General features: G+C 41.7%; 1 protein-coding gene across 1 annotated transcript; it reads right to left on the bottom strand.

Moving 5' to 3' along the window:
• Positions 1-1591: 1591 nt before the first annotated feature.
• Positions 1592-18748, bottom strand: TMEM192 (transmembrane protein 192). The gene is made up of 6 exons (XM_058025344.1): positions 18632-18748; positions 15611-15757; positions 11472-11736; positions 9388-9522; positions 5538-5640; positions 1592-3214 (listed from the first exon to the last, which is right to left on the bottom strand). The coding sequence occupies exons 1-6, from the start codon at positions 18671-18673 to the stop codon at positions 3091-3093; spliced, it is 816 nt and encodes a 271-aa protein (XP_057881327.1). The 5' UTR covers positions 18674-18748; the 3' UTR covers positions 1592-3090.
• Between the last annotated feature and the right edge of the window lie 435 nt (positions 18749-19183).

Here is a 19183-nt window from a genome sequence, read left to right as displayed (position 1 = left end):
AAAAGATTATAAAATAATGATACATTATTTTAATTCTCATTTTAGGGTACAGTTTTAGCATTTATTAGGAAACATTCCTTTACTTTTGTTATCTTCCTACTGCCCCAGTTGCAATCAGGTAGCTCTTCCCAAGACCTGCAAACACCGATGGATTTCAGCAGCTGTAGTGATGTAGAGTATAATTTCAGCTGTTCAGAGTCACAGCTTTGTGGCTTTGTCACACCTCATCAGAGCAGGGCTGTGATGGTGGTTAGCAAAGCTTTGCAGCAGAGCACGTGCAAACCCCTGTGCTCACAGAGCAGCACATTTTGCCCCCCTGAAGCTTGGACCCAATGCTCCAGTGCTTGCTGCAGGCACAGCATACCGTGGATTTCACTTCAGACAGTACAATCCAGGCCAGGAGCAGGTGCTGGCACTGCAGGGACAGGCACCCAGGCTGCCACACTGGGCACGGACAGCACTGGCCACCCCAGCACCCAGCCTTGCAGCAGCAGAGAGGTGTCTGATAAACAGGACACAGCAGAACCAGCACAATTAGGAGTCATTGTTCAATTTAGCACTGTGGCACGTCAGACACAGCAAGGACACAGCTGAGCTTCATCTGCCTGGCCCAGCAGCAGCCATTCACCCCTTCCATGTGGCCTGGCAAGCAGCTGATGGCACACAGGCCCCCTGAGCACCTTCTGCAGAGCAGTGAGCTCGGCCCGGGGCAGGGTGGTGGCCAGGAGGAGGCAGGTGCCCACAGAACCAGAACACAGGTTTGGTGCCCAGGCCCACAGAACCCAGCCAGAGCACACCATGCACTGGGGCAGGCAGCACAGGGGAACCTGAGGGCTGGGGAATACTTCTGCCTCCAAACAAGGCTGGCCTTGGCCCATTGCTGCAGACAAGGGGCTTGGGGCTGCCACACACAGCAGCAGCTCCTACTTGACAATTCACTGTAGCTCTGCCAGGGCCAGAGGTTCAAGTGTTCAGGGTGATTAGTAAAATTACCAGATTCTGGCTGGACCCCATACAAATGTGAAAAGCCTCCACCCTGCCCAAAGAAAAAGTTTAAAGATACTAAGAAAACAATATAGAGTTGGGAGTATGATAAATATATAAAACTGGGGCAAGGGGTGGGTGGTTATCATTTGTTATCACTTGTGTACTTAGGAAAGGTAATATTTAAAGGGCAGAAGATGTACATGTGTGTGCACAGCAAGCCATATTTGCCTTTTTTCCCAGCTACCATATTCCACAGAAAGCAACACTACCAGTTAATCCAAGGTTTACCTTGAGCAGTCAGAGAGAAGAGGAAGGTTTGAATAATGACCTCAAAACAAAGGAAAGCTGCTCTGCCTCACTATGCAGCATCCTTCTCAATGTTGGAAAGAAACACAAGTGGCAGAGGAAGTCTAAAGCATGACAAAAAGAAACATTACTCAGAAAAGGGAATAAAACTAAACTTAAAGCTTCAAAACAAGTGTACAGCTTTCCTTGTTTGGCTAGTTTTAACTGCCAATACCACTGTGAGAACTTCAGCATAACAGAAAAATCTGCACAGATTGCCTGTTGGAACCAGATGTATAAGAGATTGGAAATAACAGAATTCACACTCTTCCTTGGTTGCATTTATTGTGCATGAATTTCACAGTCACATTTTACTGCTTTTCATAGAAATGATATAAATTGACATACAGAGTCACATCAAAACCTGAGTTCTAAAAACAAATAACTTTATTCCATATATGTATACTATAAAACTCTGGCTGCATTTTCAAGAAACAACAGCTAAGGAGAACAGTCTAGTGTTGGATAGCAGCAAAGCCTCCAATATTTGTTTTCCTTTGAATGAGACAACCCCTATATTTGTTGCACACTAAACTGTCCAGGTTCTTTTAAAGTTGTGCCCTAACACCGAAGTAGGATGAATTAATTTTCCTTTCTTATATTTGACTACAAGACCACTCCTCTTAAGAGTCTTCTTCCCAGTTTGGATTAGTGATTACCATATCCCCAGAGAGGCATTGGCTTCTAAAATAGTTCTTTGTCTTCATTGGTAGACAAAATAGTACCCTGAAAAAAATGTTTCTTTCACCAGCCTTAATTCACCATAAATTAAAACCAAGATTTCTTGTTTCTTCAACTTCTAAAAGACCTTTCTGTCTTCTGTTGCTTTCCACTTCCCTACATACACCACTTCAACTTTTGAATCAAGATGCTGACTTTCTTGAAGGGCCAAAGTGTAGAGCAAGTATGTAACAAGCATTTTTGACAGTATCTTTAAAAGCATTCAACACAAGTTAGTTACCAGATCAATGGAAAAGCTCGTGCTCAAATATTTTTGCTTTGTTAGTTCAGTTGGCAGAGTAGGAGTCTTGTTACTAACACAAACTCATGGTAATGGGATAGTCACCAGCCCTGAGGATCCCTCTTAAGAGCTTTAAAGCCAGAATTCTGAACAATTTCTTATCACAGCATAGGTTTTGTACCAAAATCTTGTGAGATTTACAGTTTTAGGGCACCCACCACTTTTTTATAATCCCAAGTGAGATGCCAAATTTCTCCACTTACCTGACAAAGGAGAAAAGGAGACATCTAGAAAACAAGTACCTGCACTGGATCACTGAAGTAATCCACCCCTATCCCTGGAAGTAAAGTGAATCAGTGACAGAACACACCTAGTCTCAGCTTCAGCAATAGAAACTGCATATACATCCCTTGGAAAGTCAGATTTTTCTAGAGAACAAATTTGTATTCCAGAAATATAAAATACTTTGGTAGCCTGAAGCTTAATGGTTACATAGCAGTACAAAATAATAGCAACAACTGGGCAAAGTTAAACCATTAACTCAGGTCCAACTTTAACTTATGAGGAATTAAAAATCCTTGAAGCTGCAGAACTTTTTTCCAGAACTGATGATTTGAAGAGAGCCAGAGTGTCCAGTTCTAATAGGTTTATAAGTATGCAGAGCTTATCCTTCCAGCTTAACTTGTACTTCAAAATGTGAAAGATGATTGAAGAGTCACATCTGTACAAACCAGTCTGGATATTACATTACTTTTACATTCCCCTCCAGAGCTCCAGCAGCAATTTCCCAAATGCTGTTAAGTTTTGATTTGCTGTGATGTTAACGCCAACAGTCTCTTGCTGAGCAGCGCATTGTGTCGCTGAAGATACTCTATTACATCTCCTTGCTTCTCAACTATCTCTTCTAAACTGGAATTCTCCCTTGAAGCAACAAAAGTAAATATGGGTTTCAGTAAATGACAGCAGCCTTCTAATATATGAAATATCAGAGCTAATTAACACATACTTAACAAGTTGTTTCCTTTAGTTTCATTTCTGCTGGGATCAACTAATTTTTGCGGGAAGAGGCAATTTACAACACCTATATGTCTAACTCTATTTTGCATGAGAAGGTAGGAAGACAAAGTCTGGCTAAACTTCATGCCATTTATACACAACTGAGTTACATATTTCCTGCTAGACAGTTACAGAGTGAGGATCTTACTGTTTAAGGAACCAAGACAGACAATATGCTAGAATTGTAGTAAGGAATGTGGAACCTTTCCCACACACATTAGGAAGCTTGTTTTGACCAGGCATAATGCTGTAGTTCAGCTGTGGGAGATTGTAAGCTGTTTAAGATAGAAATTGATTAACCTGAAGTAGCATACATTTTATGCTACTATATACAGCAATATCTGTCACATGCCATGACAGCATCAGTACCAAAAAATTTGTGCTACTTCAGATCCACAACCTCGTGTACAACTACCCTTCTCCCTTAAGATATATCCAGTTTTCAGATCTCTCTCAATTTAACTCCAATAGAAACACAAACATTTAAATAAAGCTCACTTAATTGAGGGGGGAAAGTAGAGAATTTTGTCAAATCTAATTAGGAATTTTTAAGATACAGCAAGATAAAATACCAATGCCTGAGTGCAGCCTCCTCTTTCCGTACATATTATTTCTTCTCAGCTGACTTGGGAATCTGCCCTCCTAGTACACTTGTGAGCATCTTAGTGCTGAGTAAGTTGTTCCCCAGCCTTACAGCATTTTGTAGAGGAACACTGCCCATTTCATAGTTCTTAGAAAGTGTTGAGAAGGATATTGAGTGGAAAAAAGCTTAGGTCCAATTAAAAGGCTACTGTAGATAAACTGGGCAAAGTAAAGAACACAAGTTTTGTAAACAAAAAACTTGCAACATTAACCAGTAACGTGCACTGCCAACTGAAGGCTCCTGATCAGTAGCTTAGGTTGCAGAGATCATGATATTCAAAAAACATTCTTATAACAAGGTCAACTGAAGGGCTGACAGGATTCACTTTTCAATAGATGTTAACTCCCAAGGGAAAGAGAGTCAGAGTTGTATAGAGCTAAATTAAAATAACGATTTTGCAATCAGTTCTCACAGGAAGTTTGCACTCTTTAATCAAAAATGAGCACAGTCTTTTCCTCAGCTGGTCATTGTTGCAGACACATTCCCTGGGCATTTGAGAATTTCTCAGGGGAGAAGATGAATGAGAAAGAAATGAGGCCCACCACGCAATCACCATGGTTTTTATATCAAAATGGAAGTCAGACATGGTATCAAAATTCAAGACAATTCTAAATCCTTCCTGTATCCTGGACACCTACTTCCAACTTCCATAAAAGCATGTGCATGCTGCATTTGTGATACCAGGGAAAGTCCCAAAGTATTAGTCATCTCTCATTACTCAACCTTTCAGGAAGGCAGCACATATAGAAGCAAGTCATAGTATATTAGAAAATCTCCAATTCTTATACAGAAATCCATAATCTTTTCAATTACTAGTTTTTATTAAGTCATACCAGACTGATTTCAGCAACTGGAAAATGACTGAGCAGGTGGCAGGTACACAAAGAACAAATGAAAAATAAGTCTCAGTGCCTGGAACAGTCTCAGTTACTATTGGACTGCTTCTACTCTCACTGAGACCTTCTTTACTTCTTAAGTGCCTTCCACACCTTAAAAGTTCCTTCCAATACTCAAAATACATTCCAAATCCATTGCTAAAATCTCATGTCCAGCTGCTGGCACAGAACAGAGCTGCTCAGTTTTCTTCTTTGTCTATCAACTGCCCACAATGTATCTCCTTCCTTGAAAAAAACTAGCAGAAGCAGCTAGGCTTCTGTAGGCCTGCTTTAAGCAACAGTGTAAAACAAGAATATCTTTCCTTAAACTCCATATAAAATTAACTAAACTAGATTAAGCACAGCTATTTATAGTAAAGATTAATGTAACCAACCATAAATGGTCAAATCACCTCCATCCTTATGTTTGAGGATTTCTGTACCATAGTAAATTGTCATTTACTACGGAGGAAGTACAAGACTGCTGCATCTCATCTGTGCATCTAAAATGGAAGGCTTATGCATAGTTCCTTCAGAACTGTTATTCCCACCTCTGGTTTAACTGACAAGTTTAAGATTGCATGGAAGTCTACAGGAAATTGTGCAATTCCATTCATGTTACCTATACACCACGGCTGAACACAGCACAACATGAATACAGAATTCTTACCTGAATCCAACTTCTGAGGTAATCTGACTAGGGTAGGCATACATCTTTTCTTCTTCAATTATGTCAGGTCTTGGCTTGGCACGATTGAAGTTGCTTATTTTCACTGCAAGAAAGCTTTATAAATTAGTTGGAAAGTGGGAAAAAAAAAAAGATGCTTTAACACCAGAGTCCGAGTTATAAAAATCTCTAACAGATGATCCTAAGATTACCTTAGGATAGGAGATGGAAAGACAATAATGGAATTTGAGAAATGGGAAAGCAAAAGCAGCCCTGAATGGGGAAGCTTGCGCATACTGCTTAACACCTGCAAAGTTTAATCTGCCACCTAAGAGAGGGTGAAACCTTAGTTGCTTTTTACAGGGTACCAAGATTCAGTCTCCAAGTTCAGGCAAAACTAGGTAACATGCCATAAAAAAATTGTAAGAAGTTTTGTACTGGTAGCTGATTCAGAACTTCCAGCTTAAGCTCTTCAATACATACTACTTTAACTAGACTAGCTGCAGTGAAGCAGCAGCTTGTTTGCCTGCTCAGACAAGGGCAGACTTGCTACAGAAAGCCATTGTGAACCAAGCAGCCTTGGCTATCAAACCCACAAGTCATTCCTGGGCACCTGTGAATAAAGTTTAAGACTAAATTTAACATATGTATGGGTGGGACAGGTGGGAAAAGTTATAGGCACCCTCTGCATTATTTCAAAAAGGAAGCTGAAAATATTTAAAGCCATTCAATGTCAGATCCTGATTCAGAGAAAATATCAAAATATCCAGAGTATGCATTTGGGACTCTGCAGTTAGGGCTGCTTGTGAAACAATGCATCTAATGCCACACAAAACATTACAGTGCAGCTCTGTGAGAAATCCACACTACTGTAACAGAGGAGTGTCCTTACAAGTCAGTACTAAGGTTTATTACAGGCCACCCTGCTAAAACAATGCTGAGACCCTCCAGAGGTTAACCACGAGTTAGGCTCAAAGGTTAGTTATTTCTATGATGGTATTTCTCTACAAATAAAACCACAAAGGAATGGACATGGAATTCTCAACATGTGTTGTTTGTGGGAATGTTGGTCTTGTATTCAAGTGATATTAGAAGTATGTGAGAAAGTAATTAAATACATATATTTAGTAAGTCATTTAAAGCTTTACTCCCTATCCTAGCAGTAAAAAACTTAGAATAGTAAGCTGACATTTAGAGCTGTCTGTATCGTACTTCATTCCATGCACTTTTACCTCACTTGAACAATTTATATATGTCAAGTCCATTATAGGTCAGTCACAGCAATTCCTTGTAGATTTCTGAATCTCTGCATCCTACAGCTATATATACACACACTGCTGCATGGAGATAATTTTAAGGAAGGCAGTAGTCCTTCACAGGACATTGTCTATCATATAATTCATAAACAGATCCAACAAGTAAGAAAAGTACCTAGAATTACAGTCATGTATTCCTGACTTGTGAGACAGAATTATTTAACAGAAAATAAGTCAGGTACATGAACCTTCTACAGATAAGCATTTATGTCTCATTCTTATAGCTAAATAATTACCTCACTGTGATGAAACAATATGTAAAATGGTGCTGCCTTCTCTCCAAAATTATACAAAACTAATACAAAAAAGGGTGGGCCAGTAGTTTTTAGTGTAAATTTACCTTAGTCTCCCCATTGTTGCTCAGCTGATACTATCTTAGCCATATCTGCTAAGTGCTTGCCTTGAAGAGGGGAATTCTAAACCTCGGTAGAGCCTGCCCTTAAAACTATCCCATTAAAGAAGCATGGTGCTTCCACCCAGTCACATATTCTGCTCTAAGAGAAAAAACCCACCTGAATATCATTATTACTACAGATTCTCAGGGTATTTTCAAAATTGTCCAAATACATTTGTTTTGCCTCAGTACAGCCTTAACTTGATATTAAAATGTTGAAATTTTAAAAGTTCAAATTTTAAAAGTTGTTTAAATATTACCTTAAAACCCACCAGTACAGATAAGACAGACATGCAAGCAGTCTGTCCCCTTACCTCAACAAGCATTGGGATGGAAAACACAAAAACAAATTACACTGCTCTCTGGAAAAACAACTTAGGGTGACTGGAAGTCATCCTCATCTTGCAGCAGGTTAAAGTCACATAAAAATTAACCCTAGCTTTGTACAGCAAGCTTTAGAGAATGAATTTTACATTGACTTGGGGCTGCTCAAGAGATAAGGCAGCTGTTGGTAGAACACACTGCCTTACTCCTTTCCAGCAACTTAACTCTACCCCTTAGTTCCAGGATTCACTGGACCCTTCTCCAAGCCTCTTTGAGCTGCAAAGCACAACACTGCACCCCTTCCTTACAACTTCCTTGTATATACATTTATTTATCAACATGTTAGATAGTTTTGCAAAGTTTAAAGGCAAGTGTTTTATCAAATTGTTGTAAGTTACACCAAACCTAAAGCCGACAACCTTACAAACCAACAGTGATAGCACAAACATGGTTAATGAATTTGAAGGTCACGGGGACTGGCATAAGTACAAGTCAGGAAACAATACCCTTTTGGTGACAAATAAGCACAAAAATAGTTTGAGAGTTTTTACAGAAGCACAAGCTCAGACTTTACTACTATGCAGGTCATCTTTCTTGCACTTATCCTTTTTGGTCAAGGTGAGAGTCACACAATGCAGTTCCTTGAGCTCCAGGAGGCCTCGGGGCTAGGAATAGCATTTCTCTGGAATTCCTGACATCCTATTAAAGTTTTACAATTTATCTCTTATTTCCCGAGTTTCCCAGGAAAGTAAGTATGCGTATGCAAAGAAGGGATGATCTCCAGCATTCTTGGAATAGTTTTACAGCACTGCCATGATTGCTTTCCCTCATCACTGCCTTTATTCTTCCAGAGGACAGTCAGTCTGCTGGAGCCACACTGGGCCATTGAGGGGAAAGCCTGACAAGTCTGCAGCATTCAGGCTTCTGCACACTTGTAAGACAGATATATTTTAGTGCTGGGACCTGATTTCTTGGCACATTTTTGATGCTGTTGCAGGAGAGTCAGAATAGGTTTTATTTCCTAGATGAACAAGCTACTTGGCAGTATTTCTCTCTGTGCCATTGCATTACTATGAACACACCAAAGTTTTCTTTTAAGCATTTACTTATCAGCATTTTCGATAGCTTTGCAAAGTTTAAAGGCAAGTGTTGTATCAAGTCTTCATAAGTTATACCAAGCCTAAAGCAGACAATCTTGCAAACCAACAGTGACAGCACAAAACAAAGCCTCAAAGTTTTATAAAGCACTACAGTGTTTTGATATGATCACAGCTTCCACAACCCATGCATCTTTTATATATTCATTAGAAGGAATCTTCAATTTTAGTGTCAAAGAGAAACTGAAGCCTTTGGGGGTGGGACCAGGGAAAGAGGAAGAGGCTGAAAAAGGCACAATCACACAATCAGCTATGAAAATCCCACATGTAAATCTCAGACACGGTTCTGACTAAGCCAGCTAGCTCTTACTGCTTCACAGCTTGTGGTGCATGCATTTGAGAAACACTGATAAACAGACAAACCTGCTCACAGGACACTTTGAATTAATTAGGCATTTATTGCCACTTCACTGGATTAACAGCTTTGAGATAACATGGAGCTTTCATTTAGCAGCCCTTGGAACCAAATCAAGCCTGACAACCTTTCCCAATTTGTTTTGGATTTGCCTTAGTTCTCCTTCTACAAGCACAGAATCGTTTTGTATTTATAATGGTAGTTAAATGCCTCGGGGTACCACAAGTGAACTACTGTGAGGGCAAACAAACAGCTGAGTACCAGCTCTAATGAATGTCACAAAGAAGGCTAAGCTTGCCTCTCTCACCTGTGTAAATCACTAAGCATGTCAGGGAACTAATCATCTCCAGGCTCAGGACTCCCAGGATAAGATACAGGTACACTTTGCTGTGATCAGGAAAGGAATGCTGCACCGACAGAATCAAGAGCAGGGCTGTATTACCTAGAAAACAAATGTTATATTTTAAAGATTTACTAATTTTATTAGCTATTGAAAATTAATTCATGCTTTCTCATGCCCAGTATCTGCATTAGGCTGCAACACTTCAGTAATGCTTTTCCATTTCACACCATGCCAGCCCCTTCAGCTAATTTCCTTAACGTGCAAGCTTATACCTGCTGGTAGCAAAATGAGGTCTCATTTCAGCACATGCTTGTCATGGTAGACAATTAGGAGTTTTCTTACAGATTCTTCGGACTTAAAAAACAAGAGTGGAAGAAACACACTAGAAATACCTAAAATAGGTACATGGGCTTAAAGTGTTTCTGACTTTGATGCTATTCATCTTACTCATTCTTTCAATTCTTAAGAGATCATGCAAGTCAGCTGAAAATGAGGGAGTATTTTCCTTCAAGTAGTGGATTTAAAATACATTTAAATTAGGCTAATAGAGCAAAAAACCCCAAAAACCTTAACACCCTCCTTTCAAAGCCAACTTACATTTGCTTCCACTTGCTATTATCCTAATACTTGAACATAACTGAAAGTTTAATTGAAATTACTACAATTAGTCAAGGAGAAAAAATTATGAGTTACAGGTCTAAAAATCTTTTCTGATACTGAGTGTGAAGTGTTTTCTTCCTTCCTGTAAAAATGTGTCAGACCAGTGTCTGGATAAAGAACTAAATTTAAAAAGACCATTAATGTAACTGGGGAACTGTGCAGTTCTCTTTCCTGCTGTGTCAGTCAAGTGAAGGAAGTGGTATGAGCAGTCATTACCATGGCAGGAAGCTTGCAATAATGGAAGAACTACCTTCTGAACAACACATGATCAAAATTCCACAGCACACACCTGATTGCATCTGAACGTTCACAAATGCCCAGAGTTTGTCTAGTAGGGAGAAGTGGGCTCCATCTAAGACTGAAAGCAGGGCAAAGCATTGCCAATTACTCTGCAACAGGCAGAAATAATCCTTTTACATCATTAAGCCTCCTGTAGCCTGCTTTTGTCACTGCACTCCAAACACTTCTACATCTTCAGAGCTCTATCTAGTGGCCAGAGCCTGAAGTGTTGCACATTTATCAAGATGACTAGCTCTTTTAGAGAGTGTGAGGAAAGAAAGCTAGATACCTATACAGAACAGGACCATTCACCTATTAATTCTGGTGAAAAAAAGATCTACTCCAGGGGGGAGGTGGGATTATAAGAGGCAAAAATACTGTAGAAGGCATTGTTCTGCCCTTTTCCACTGCTATTTGTAGGGAAAATCCCCTTAAGATAGATGGATTTCAGATCTGAAAGTGATTTTTACAAAAGCTTCACCACTTAGGTGCACCAACACTTTACAGCTAAACTTGCCAGAGATGTAACTTAAAAATATAGTTAAATCTTCTACACACCACCTCTTGTCCATAGAAAGGAGAGAAAGGTAGTCAGATATGAAGCTGAATGTTACACATCCTGTGTGAAGGTCAGAAAATGGGTTATTTCACTGAATTCAGAGAGCTGTTGGGCAACAAGCAATTCATCTGTTTCTGTGTGGATTGCTGAGCTTGAAAAGAGAAGAGCAGCACATTTCCTGGAAGGACAAGCAGGCTTACCACATATCCAACCAGACAAATGGATATGCAAATCAAATCACTATCAGTCAAACACAATCCTTGCTGACTGAACACTCCCTGGCTGAAGACAAATGCTAATGGCTTAATGTTTTACTCAACCTCACAGTGTGAGCGTTTTTGCACTACTAACAGTTCCTTACAACCTGCATCTGGCAGACCAGAAAGATCAGTACAGGAGTTCATCTGACTAAAGGATAATTTTTAAGAGCTCATAGGCAGGTTCTTAAAAGTTCATAATACAGAACACACAATTATATATAACCTGCTCAGTCTTTTATTGTGCCAACAGTTTAAAGCTTTAGATAGAAAAAACCCCAAGTTCACTTCACCTGTGGCATGTATCAGCAGTGGAAGCCTTTTCAGGTGCCTTGTTGATCGGTATATGGAGAAGTAACCTCTTCTTCTGACTCTGCTGTGGTGGTGCTGCACGAATCGTTCAAAACAGACATGCAGAACCCACAGAACCACTTTTGCAATTATTATGACAGTCTGCACTTTAAGTGGGTGAGTGTAGTTTCCAGGGCACTTATCTTGGTTTGGATTGGGGTAAGAACAAAACATAGCTGCTAAAAATGCTAGAACAACAAAAGCAACCTGGAAGAGAAAGGAAGAGAGAAAAATCTTTAAAGTTAACATTTAGCTATATACATGAAAAAAACCCTGAAACACAAAGCCAGGATTATGTAGTTAATTCATTATGCATTACTTTCTGAATTGATTTTATTAGAGTTGAGGTAACATATAAAACATTAGACACTTGCTACAACCACTACATGTCACTCTGGGAACATACAGATGACTGAAATTGCTAAGCAGTAAGATTGAATTCCAACAGGGCAAGCAGTCTCCAGCAGAACAGAGCTGGTAATTGTCACCCTTCCAAGAATTTCAACTAAATCAATTTCACTCTTCCTTGAGTCTTCATACTGAATTTATTTCATTTCTAGACCCTCCTTATTATGCCTTTTTACTTTAAAGAAAACTTGATTTATGCTCCTAGAAAAGAGAAATCACATCTTTTTAAGACCCATTCAATTACACTGAAGAGCCTGTCCCACAGAGCAGTATTATCTTATCAGTACACTCTATATTTCCTGAAACTGACATCTCCTGAAATTGACATTTCCTAAGTGAAAATCAACACTTTCCCACAGCCACTGAAGATCATCTCCACGTTGACTTTAGAAAAGTAAATCATCAGAGTAATTTAAAGTGAATTATTAGCACTGAGTAGGCATCTTTGCCAACTCGCAATCGTTCCTTAGTATATTTACTATCATATTTTTCCATTTTACCTTTTTACTTATGTCAGAAAAACCAGACAGATTGTCAAGAGTGCATATATAGCCAGACTGTGTATATACTTATCCTTTCAGACTACTGCCATTATGCCATAACTTTTCCTGTCTTCTAGACTCCTCTCCAAATTTTCAGCATCAGCAGTGAACATTAGCAATGTTTTGGCCAATTAGAAAGCAAAGCTGAGGATGCATATTACCTGCAGTGTATGTATACACACAGGGCTTTCTCAATATTTATAGAGTTTTGTCACAGAAAATGTTTTCTCTACTGTGATCATTCAATGAACAAGAACAACATTATACTTTCTCATCCTGGTTCATTCCATAGAACAGGAATACTTTTAAAACAGAACTGTAAAGAAAAACAACTCCCACCAATACAGAAATAAATGGGGAGCTACTAATATACAAAACACAAAGAAATCAATTTATCTCAGGTCTATAAATGATTTCTAATACTCTTAGCTTAAAAAAAAGTGTCAGATGTTCTGCACGTCAAAACTGACAGAAGCAGCACATCAGAACTGAAAACAGATGAAAACACCCAATTTGTCTCCCTACTTAGTTCTATGAGTATTTAAGATCCCACTACTCCCTTTTCACCCTCTTGAACTTACAATTCCTATTTTTGTACTTTCCTCAAGCAACACTCTTCACAGAAATTAACTTTTCAGAACCATTTAATTACTCTTGAGACAAGCTGCCCTTAGCTTGCTCAGGTTGTGAGCAATTGGGAAGGGAGCAAGAAAGGGGAATAATTTTCACACAATTGTCAATACCTAAAAAAGACTTGACACAGGACAGATAGAATAGAAGGTGGAAGAAAAGAAACTCAAATCAAAATAGGAGTGTACCCTCCATTATCTCTAAGACCATTACTTCAAATACAAATTAAATACCATATTATCTTGAGATAGGCTAAGTCACTAGATTAAGAAGTTAAATAAGAGGCAGGTTTATCAGTTGTTTAATCTATTATTTTACCACCTTCTTCTCTTACAAAGTTAAGAATAATTCAGCTATTTTATTTGATCTGTTTGCTGTTTGGTTTGCCATTTTACAGTAGTGATACAATTAGTTCTACTTCTTCCAGGTGTTAGGAATACATTTCAGTAAAGAAAATGGCTATAATGAACTGATGCAAGCAGGAATGACCTAGCATTGCATCTCTACTAAACTACTACAGCAGTGTATACAAGAGGAAACAGGAAGCTGGCATTTAGAGTGGTATTTAATAAATATGTTTTGCTTGCATTGTCAGGCAGTTTAATAATAGGTGCTTCACCCCACACATATTTTTACATAAAAAGTTATTCTTATAAAGAGTAGTATTTAAGTTCCATTTTGTGTATGTGCACAGACAGAATAAAAGAAAAGATTAATATAATGAAATTATTTCTAGCCAGTACACTTCACATTGCTCTCCAGCCTCCTGATGGGAAGCTTTCAGAAAAGCAAGGCTTGGCAAAAGGAAAAGCACTCAAAAACCCAGTCCTACCACAGCCCAGCACATCCTACCCACTTCCAGAACTGTATGTAACTAGGCAGCTGCATCACAGCAGCTATTTCGCTACCTAACTCCACTTCTTGGCACAGGCAGGTGGAGAAGAAATACTCCAAGTTACACACAAATTGCTTTAGAGATGCATTACAGCTCTCCCACATAACACCATGATGGCTTAACTTCTCCAGGACTTTTACCCCTTTGGCAGGCTGTGCATCAGAAGCTACCCTGGCCACTCTCCACATTCCACAAGATTAATGCACGTTGGCAGAAGCACAGGGGAAGGATATCCAATTGTTTTGCCCACACATCTTTGCAGTGAGAGAGCCAGTGCCACTCAAGGTAACAATTATAATGCTGTTTTGCCGACAGAAAAGGATACTTCTCCATTTTGCTCCAAAAACCAACTGGTCACTGAAGCAGCAACAAGACTTAACCTATGAAATGACATGTTGACAGATGCCACAGAAGTTTTCCCATTTCACCTAACCACCATTTGCAGGAGAGAGGAAAAAGTGGGAGGATAATAGGCAGCAGTTTCCTAGGATCTGGGTGACTGACATTTGGCTGCATTACTTATGGTAGTAGGAGAAACATTTCTTGATACTACTACAAGGCCCACAAAACAGCTACTCCTAAAATTAGAAGGCTAAAGCACATTGAACAACTGCCCAAAGAGAGACCTTAGAGGCTGGTATGTGCTTTTCAAGTCCTGGCAGAGACCATGTTTTCAAGAGCACTGGGCACTGCATTTTGTGTTTGAGATCTAATGAAGCCCTAAAACAGCTCGTGTCACTGGTACTACAGAATCACAGAATTTAGGTTGGAAAAGACCCTTAAGATCACCAAGTCCACCCTTTACTTAAAACTACCACATCCACCACTAATCCATGTCCCTAAAACACATGAAAGTGACATTTCAGCCAGATCTTAGGCTCTGAGCTCTTCAGCCTTCCTTCTTCATATCTGGTTGCCACACACTCACAAGCAACAACAAGCCTCTTCAGCTTATCAAGGAAAAACTCATTACTAGGCAGGACTCTGCTTCTGTCTACCAGCCTGCATAAATGCCTAGATACTGTTTAGTATTTATGCTTTTTGCTCTCAACCTCCAGAAGTGAGAGCAGGAAGTCACATTTGGATTACTTTCTTTCTCCATCCACTACTATGCAACACCCCCCAAGCAAGTCCAGCTTTAATTGTTTAGTTACCTTCTCTCTGAAATTAGGTTTGCTCTCAGAAGGCACAGCATGAAAATTATCTCAGCCCTCTATAACTAGCATAGCACTTCAATATATTATTTTTAAATAATATTATTTTTAAATTACAATAATGCTGTAATTTAATGCTATTTTTAAATTACAAAAGGCAATAATATAATTCTTAAATTACACTTCCAACAGCACAGAAGAGCTACTATTTAAAATGCTCTTCCTCCTAACAAGATGCATCACAGCACCAACAACAAGAAGGCAGAAAGTATTTGATAGCATACACACTATCAAAATTGATTGGCAAAGTGGACCTCACTGGTTTGGAAGAACAGCCAGTGTATGCAATTCACTGTCATATCGTCCCAATTCTGTGACATGAACAGTGGATTCTGAAAGATTCAGAAGAGAGATAGCAGCTATCTTAAGGAAATCATGCTTCTTAAACTTACATGTATTAGCAACAAGAAATTGCCAAGGAGAACTGCTGGGATAGCATGAAATCTTGGCCTCAGCTGGGAATGCAATGTATGAGATGAAATGAGTGGTGCATCCAGTAGAGGATCATCTTCCAAACTCTGTGTTATTTCCAAGGAGCCCTGGAACAGAAGGGGAAGGCAAACAATAGCAACAGGTAAGCTCTAAAAGTAAAGTACAAAGGCTCAGGAATTTCCTCTTAGCAAATCAAGCCTTGAGGGGGAAAACCCCCACTAGGTCAATATCTTGAAAAAAGCTCTTAAACTCCAGGTAAACTCTCATCCCATCTTTATGTGAGAACTCACATCCCTGAGAAATCCAACACTAACCTACTTCCTAGAATCACACTGAGCCTTCAGGAACTTCAGTTTTTAAAATGTAATACAAGCATCTGAGCTTCAACCCTGAGATGTCAGAAGCATCAGTATACTTATGGGAAAAAGTGATAAAGTCTTTCTCACATGCTTTATACAGGTACTGCAAAACTCTTTGTTGTTCTTACTTTTGTCTGACTACAGTTGGAGGCAACAACAAAGTTGCAGTGTAACAGTAACAATTTTGAGTATTCAGCCTCTGATACTACCAACCTGTCAAAACACCTGCAGCAGTAACTAGAGCAGAACTCGGGCAGGAAAGAAGCACCAGCTCACAGAGGGAAGAAGGTGCTACCAAGTGCTGAGCAAGACATTCTCTGCCTAGACTACAGAGAATGCAGCCTGTCTGTGTCACGCTGGAGCCAAGCATTAGTTCTTGGACTTCACAATCAGCTCAAATATAGTGTCCTTTACTAAGTAGAAGGTAAAACTAAGTATGGGTGGAGGGAAAAGCTTTGGACAAGGAACTTGCCCCATAGCTATGCATCCCTTCTCCTTTCAGGCCAGGACAAGGTCATTCAATACATAGTAAGTGGAACATACACGAGGTACTACAATGGCCAAAACTGCTAGAGTTTCTCCCTTAGCATCCTGTTACATCCCTTGCCTCAGAAGATGAAACAGCTCAAGATTTCCACTCAAGTTTTGACTGCTGATCTTCATGATACCAACCACAGCCCAGAACAAGAAGACAAGGGCAGACCCTGTCCCACTCCAGACTTCTGATATGTCAGGTTTCACCAGGCCATTTACTGATATATAAACTGAGCACCCTCTGCCATGAGAAAAAGCAGCATAAGCCTCAAGACAAATGAAACATGCCATCCTTCTAGACACTAGCATGGGAAGAGAGGGATTACACCAAGGTTTATACCTCATGTCAATGAGGACAATGTGATTGTCTCCCCAGAGTTATTTCACCTGCAGACAGCTGCCTACAGTGAAGGAAATTGTCATCAAGAGTTATTTCAGTCAACAAGCAGTTTTATTTTAGAACTGTGAACACTACACCTGCCCTGCCACACAGGAGTGTGAACAGAGCAGCCTCAGCTATTTGACAGCTTTTAATTAGCCCAGTCTTTGACTGAAAATGACCCCTACTGAAATACCTGCCTGGTAAAATTACCGTTTACTGCACACCTTAATGTCTACAAATGGCACTCCTCTTTCGGCACTGATATAAAATCTAGAAGCATGAGAGCAAAGATGCCTTCTAGCCCTCCTTTGCCCATTTTCACAGGCCAGGTGTAATTTTAAGCTCTGAGAGCAAGGACCAACACTCCAGCAGCCAAGGCATCTCAACTAATTCTTTAGATTTCACATCAGTAAAAAAATCAATTACTATGAAGGTGGAGAGACACTGGAACAGTTGCCTGGTGAAGCTACAGATGCCCCATACCTGGTAGTGTTCAAGGCCAAGCTGGGGCTTTGAACAAGCTAGCCTAGTGGAAAGTGTTCCTGCCCATGGCAGGGGGGGTTGGAAATAGATCTTTAAAGAACCTTCAACCATTTTATGATCACAGAATCAATAGTGGGGTTAACAGCTCACATCTCCCACAAACCCAGCAATTCTTCTTAGGACAATAACCTTTGTCTCATGGGAACAAACGATTCCCCATTTCTGCATTTCACCATTCCCTCATTTCCATGACGGATCAGGGCACTCCTTCACAGACAAAGCTTTATCAGAGCTTTGACCATGCTACTTTCTCACAAGACTGGCTACAGTCCATCTTTGTATCCTAAAATACAGCTAGTATTAGGAAGCACTAGATTACATAATCTATTCAAAGAGATTTTATTACAGACAACACGGAGAGGAGGGGAATTAAACCATGGGACATGATGATCCCATGCAGTCAATCTGACATAAAGAAAACCCAGTAAGTGTCCTTCCTTACTGGAGCAAACACTGGTTTCATTTAACTAAGATGAGCCACAGCCACAGTTGGCAAAAGCCAAAATGCCTTAAATCCAGACCTGCTTGGCACTGCTGCTGAGCACAGGTTAAAGCTTTGGCCTCCTGGCTCCCTGATCCAGCATGTGACCGCTGCCGCAGCAGCCCAGCGCCTGCAGGAGGAGGAGGGCAGGCAGGAACAAGCCACAGACAGCACGCCTCGCCCACGCAACCTTCCAGCTGGGGCGGGGAGACACATTCAAACAAACACAGAAACGCCGTGCTCATGCCAGCCAACAGCGCGTAATCCAGAGATGGCACAGACGGGATCCGCCTGTGGAAAAATAACCCAGAAAGCCTGAAGGAGCCACACGAGCAGCCCCGATTAGAGGCTAATAACCTCGATTAAAAACAAGCCCAGGCCCAAATGCCTCGGGGATATTTCAAGCCCGGCTGGGGAGGGGCAGCGCGGGGAGCGAGGGGCCCGCCGGCCTCCGCCCTTCGCACAGGGCCACTGGGGACACGCCTGGGCCGGCGGGCGCCCCCGGAAGAAGCAGATACAGCCTCGGCCTCCCGGACGGAAGACAGCCAGGAGGAGGCGGAAGGAAAAGACGGCACGGAACACGAGGCGCTCGCCCGGCGGCGCCCACCCTCAGCGGCAGCCCGGCCGCTCACCCGGGCGGGGTCCCCGCGGCCGCGGCCCCGCTCCCGCCCGCCGCGCTCACGTTGTCCAGGTCCTGCCGCCGCCTGCCCGCCGTCAGCGCCATCGCCGCCTCCCACCACAGCCGCCCCAGCGGTGTTTAATGGGCGACCCCGGCGCGGCCCTGCCGCCACGGGCAGCGCCGCCGCCCCGCCCCGCCAGCAGCGCCCCCGGCCGCCATTGGGCCCGCGCCGCGCCAGCGCCGCCCCGGGGCGGGGCGCGGCCCGGCCGGCGGAGGGGCCGGGGCGGGGACCGATTCTCGGTGTCGGGCCGAGCTCCGGTCCCGCCGCCCCGGCGCAGGTCCGTGCCCCCAGCCCGCCCTGGGGTGCCGCGCTGCCCCGGGGCCGTGCTCGGTGCAGTTGTCTCTCAGCCCGCGCCTGAATTCCAAACGGAGAGCGCTCAGAGCAGGCTCCGGACTGGTGTCCCTGCGGGGCCGCGGCTCGGGGGGCAGCGCTGGGAGGGGAAAGCGCCCCGGTAGCAGGTGGCTGGCCAAGGTGTGGGGTAAAGGCAGCGTGGTGCTGGTGCGAGCTTGCAGTGAGGAGTGTTTCCTCACCTCCGATTGGTCTTGCGGAAAGCA

The sequence above is a fragment of the Melospiza georgiana genome, chromosome 5 (assembly GCF_028018845.1).
Source record: "Melospiza georgiana isolate bMelGeo1 chromosome 5, bMelGeo1.pri, whole genome shotgun sequence".
Taxonomy (NCBI): Eukaryota; Metazoa; Chordata; class Aves; order Passeriformes; family Passerellidae; genus Melospiza; species Melospiza georgiana.
Note: the sequence above shows the minus strand (reverse complement) of the source record. Positions and strands in the feature narration are given on the sequence as shown.

Bases quoted from the DNA above. Each gene is read 5' to 3' on its own strand.
- TMEM192 (XM_058025344.1), bottom strand. From the start codon at position 18,673: ATGGCGCTGACGGCGGGCAGGCGGCGGCAGGACCTGGACAAC. The intron at 15,758-18,631 runs GTGAGCGCGGCG...CTTCTGTTCCAG, and splicing joins GGCGGCAGGACCTGGACAAC to GGCTCCTTGGAAATAACACA. The intron at 9,523-11,471 runs GTGAAGTGAACT...TTTGTTTTCTAG, and splicing joins ACTGCTGATACATGCCACAG to GTAATACAGCCCTGCTCTTG.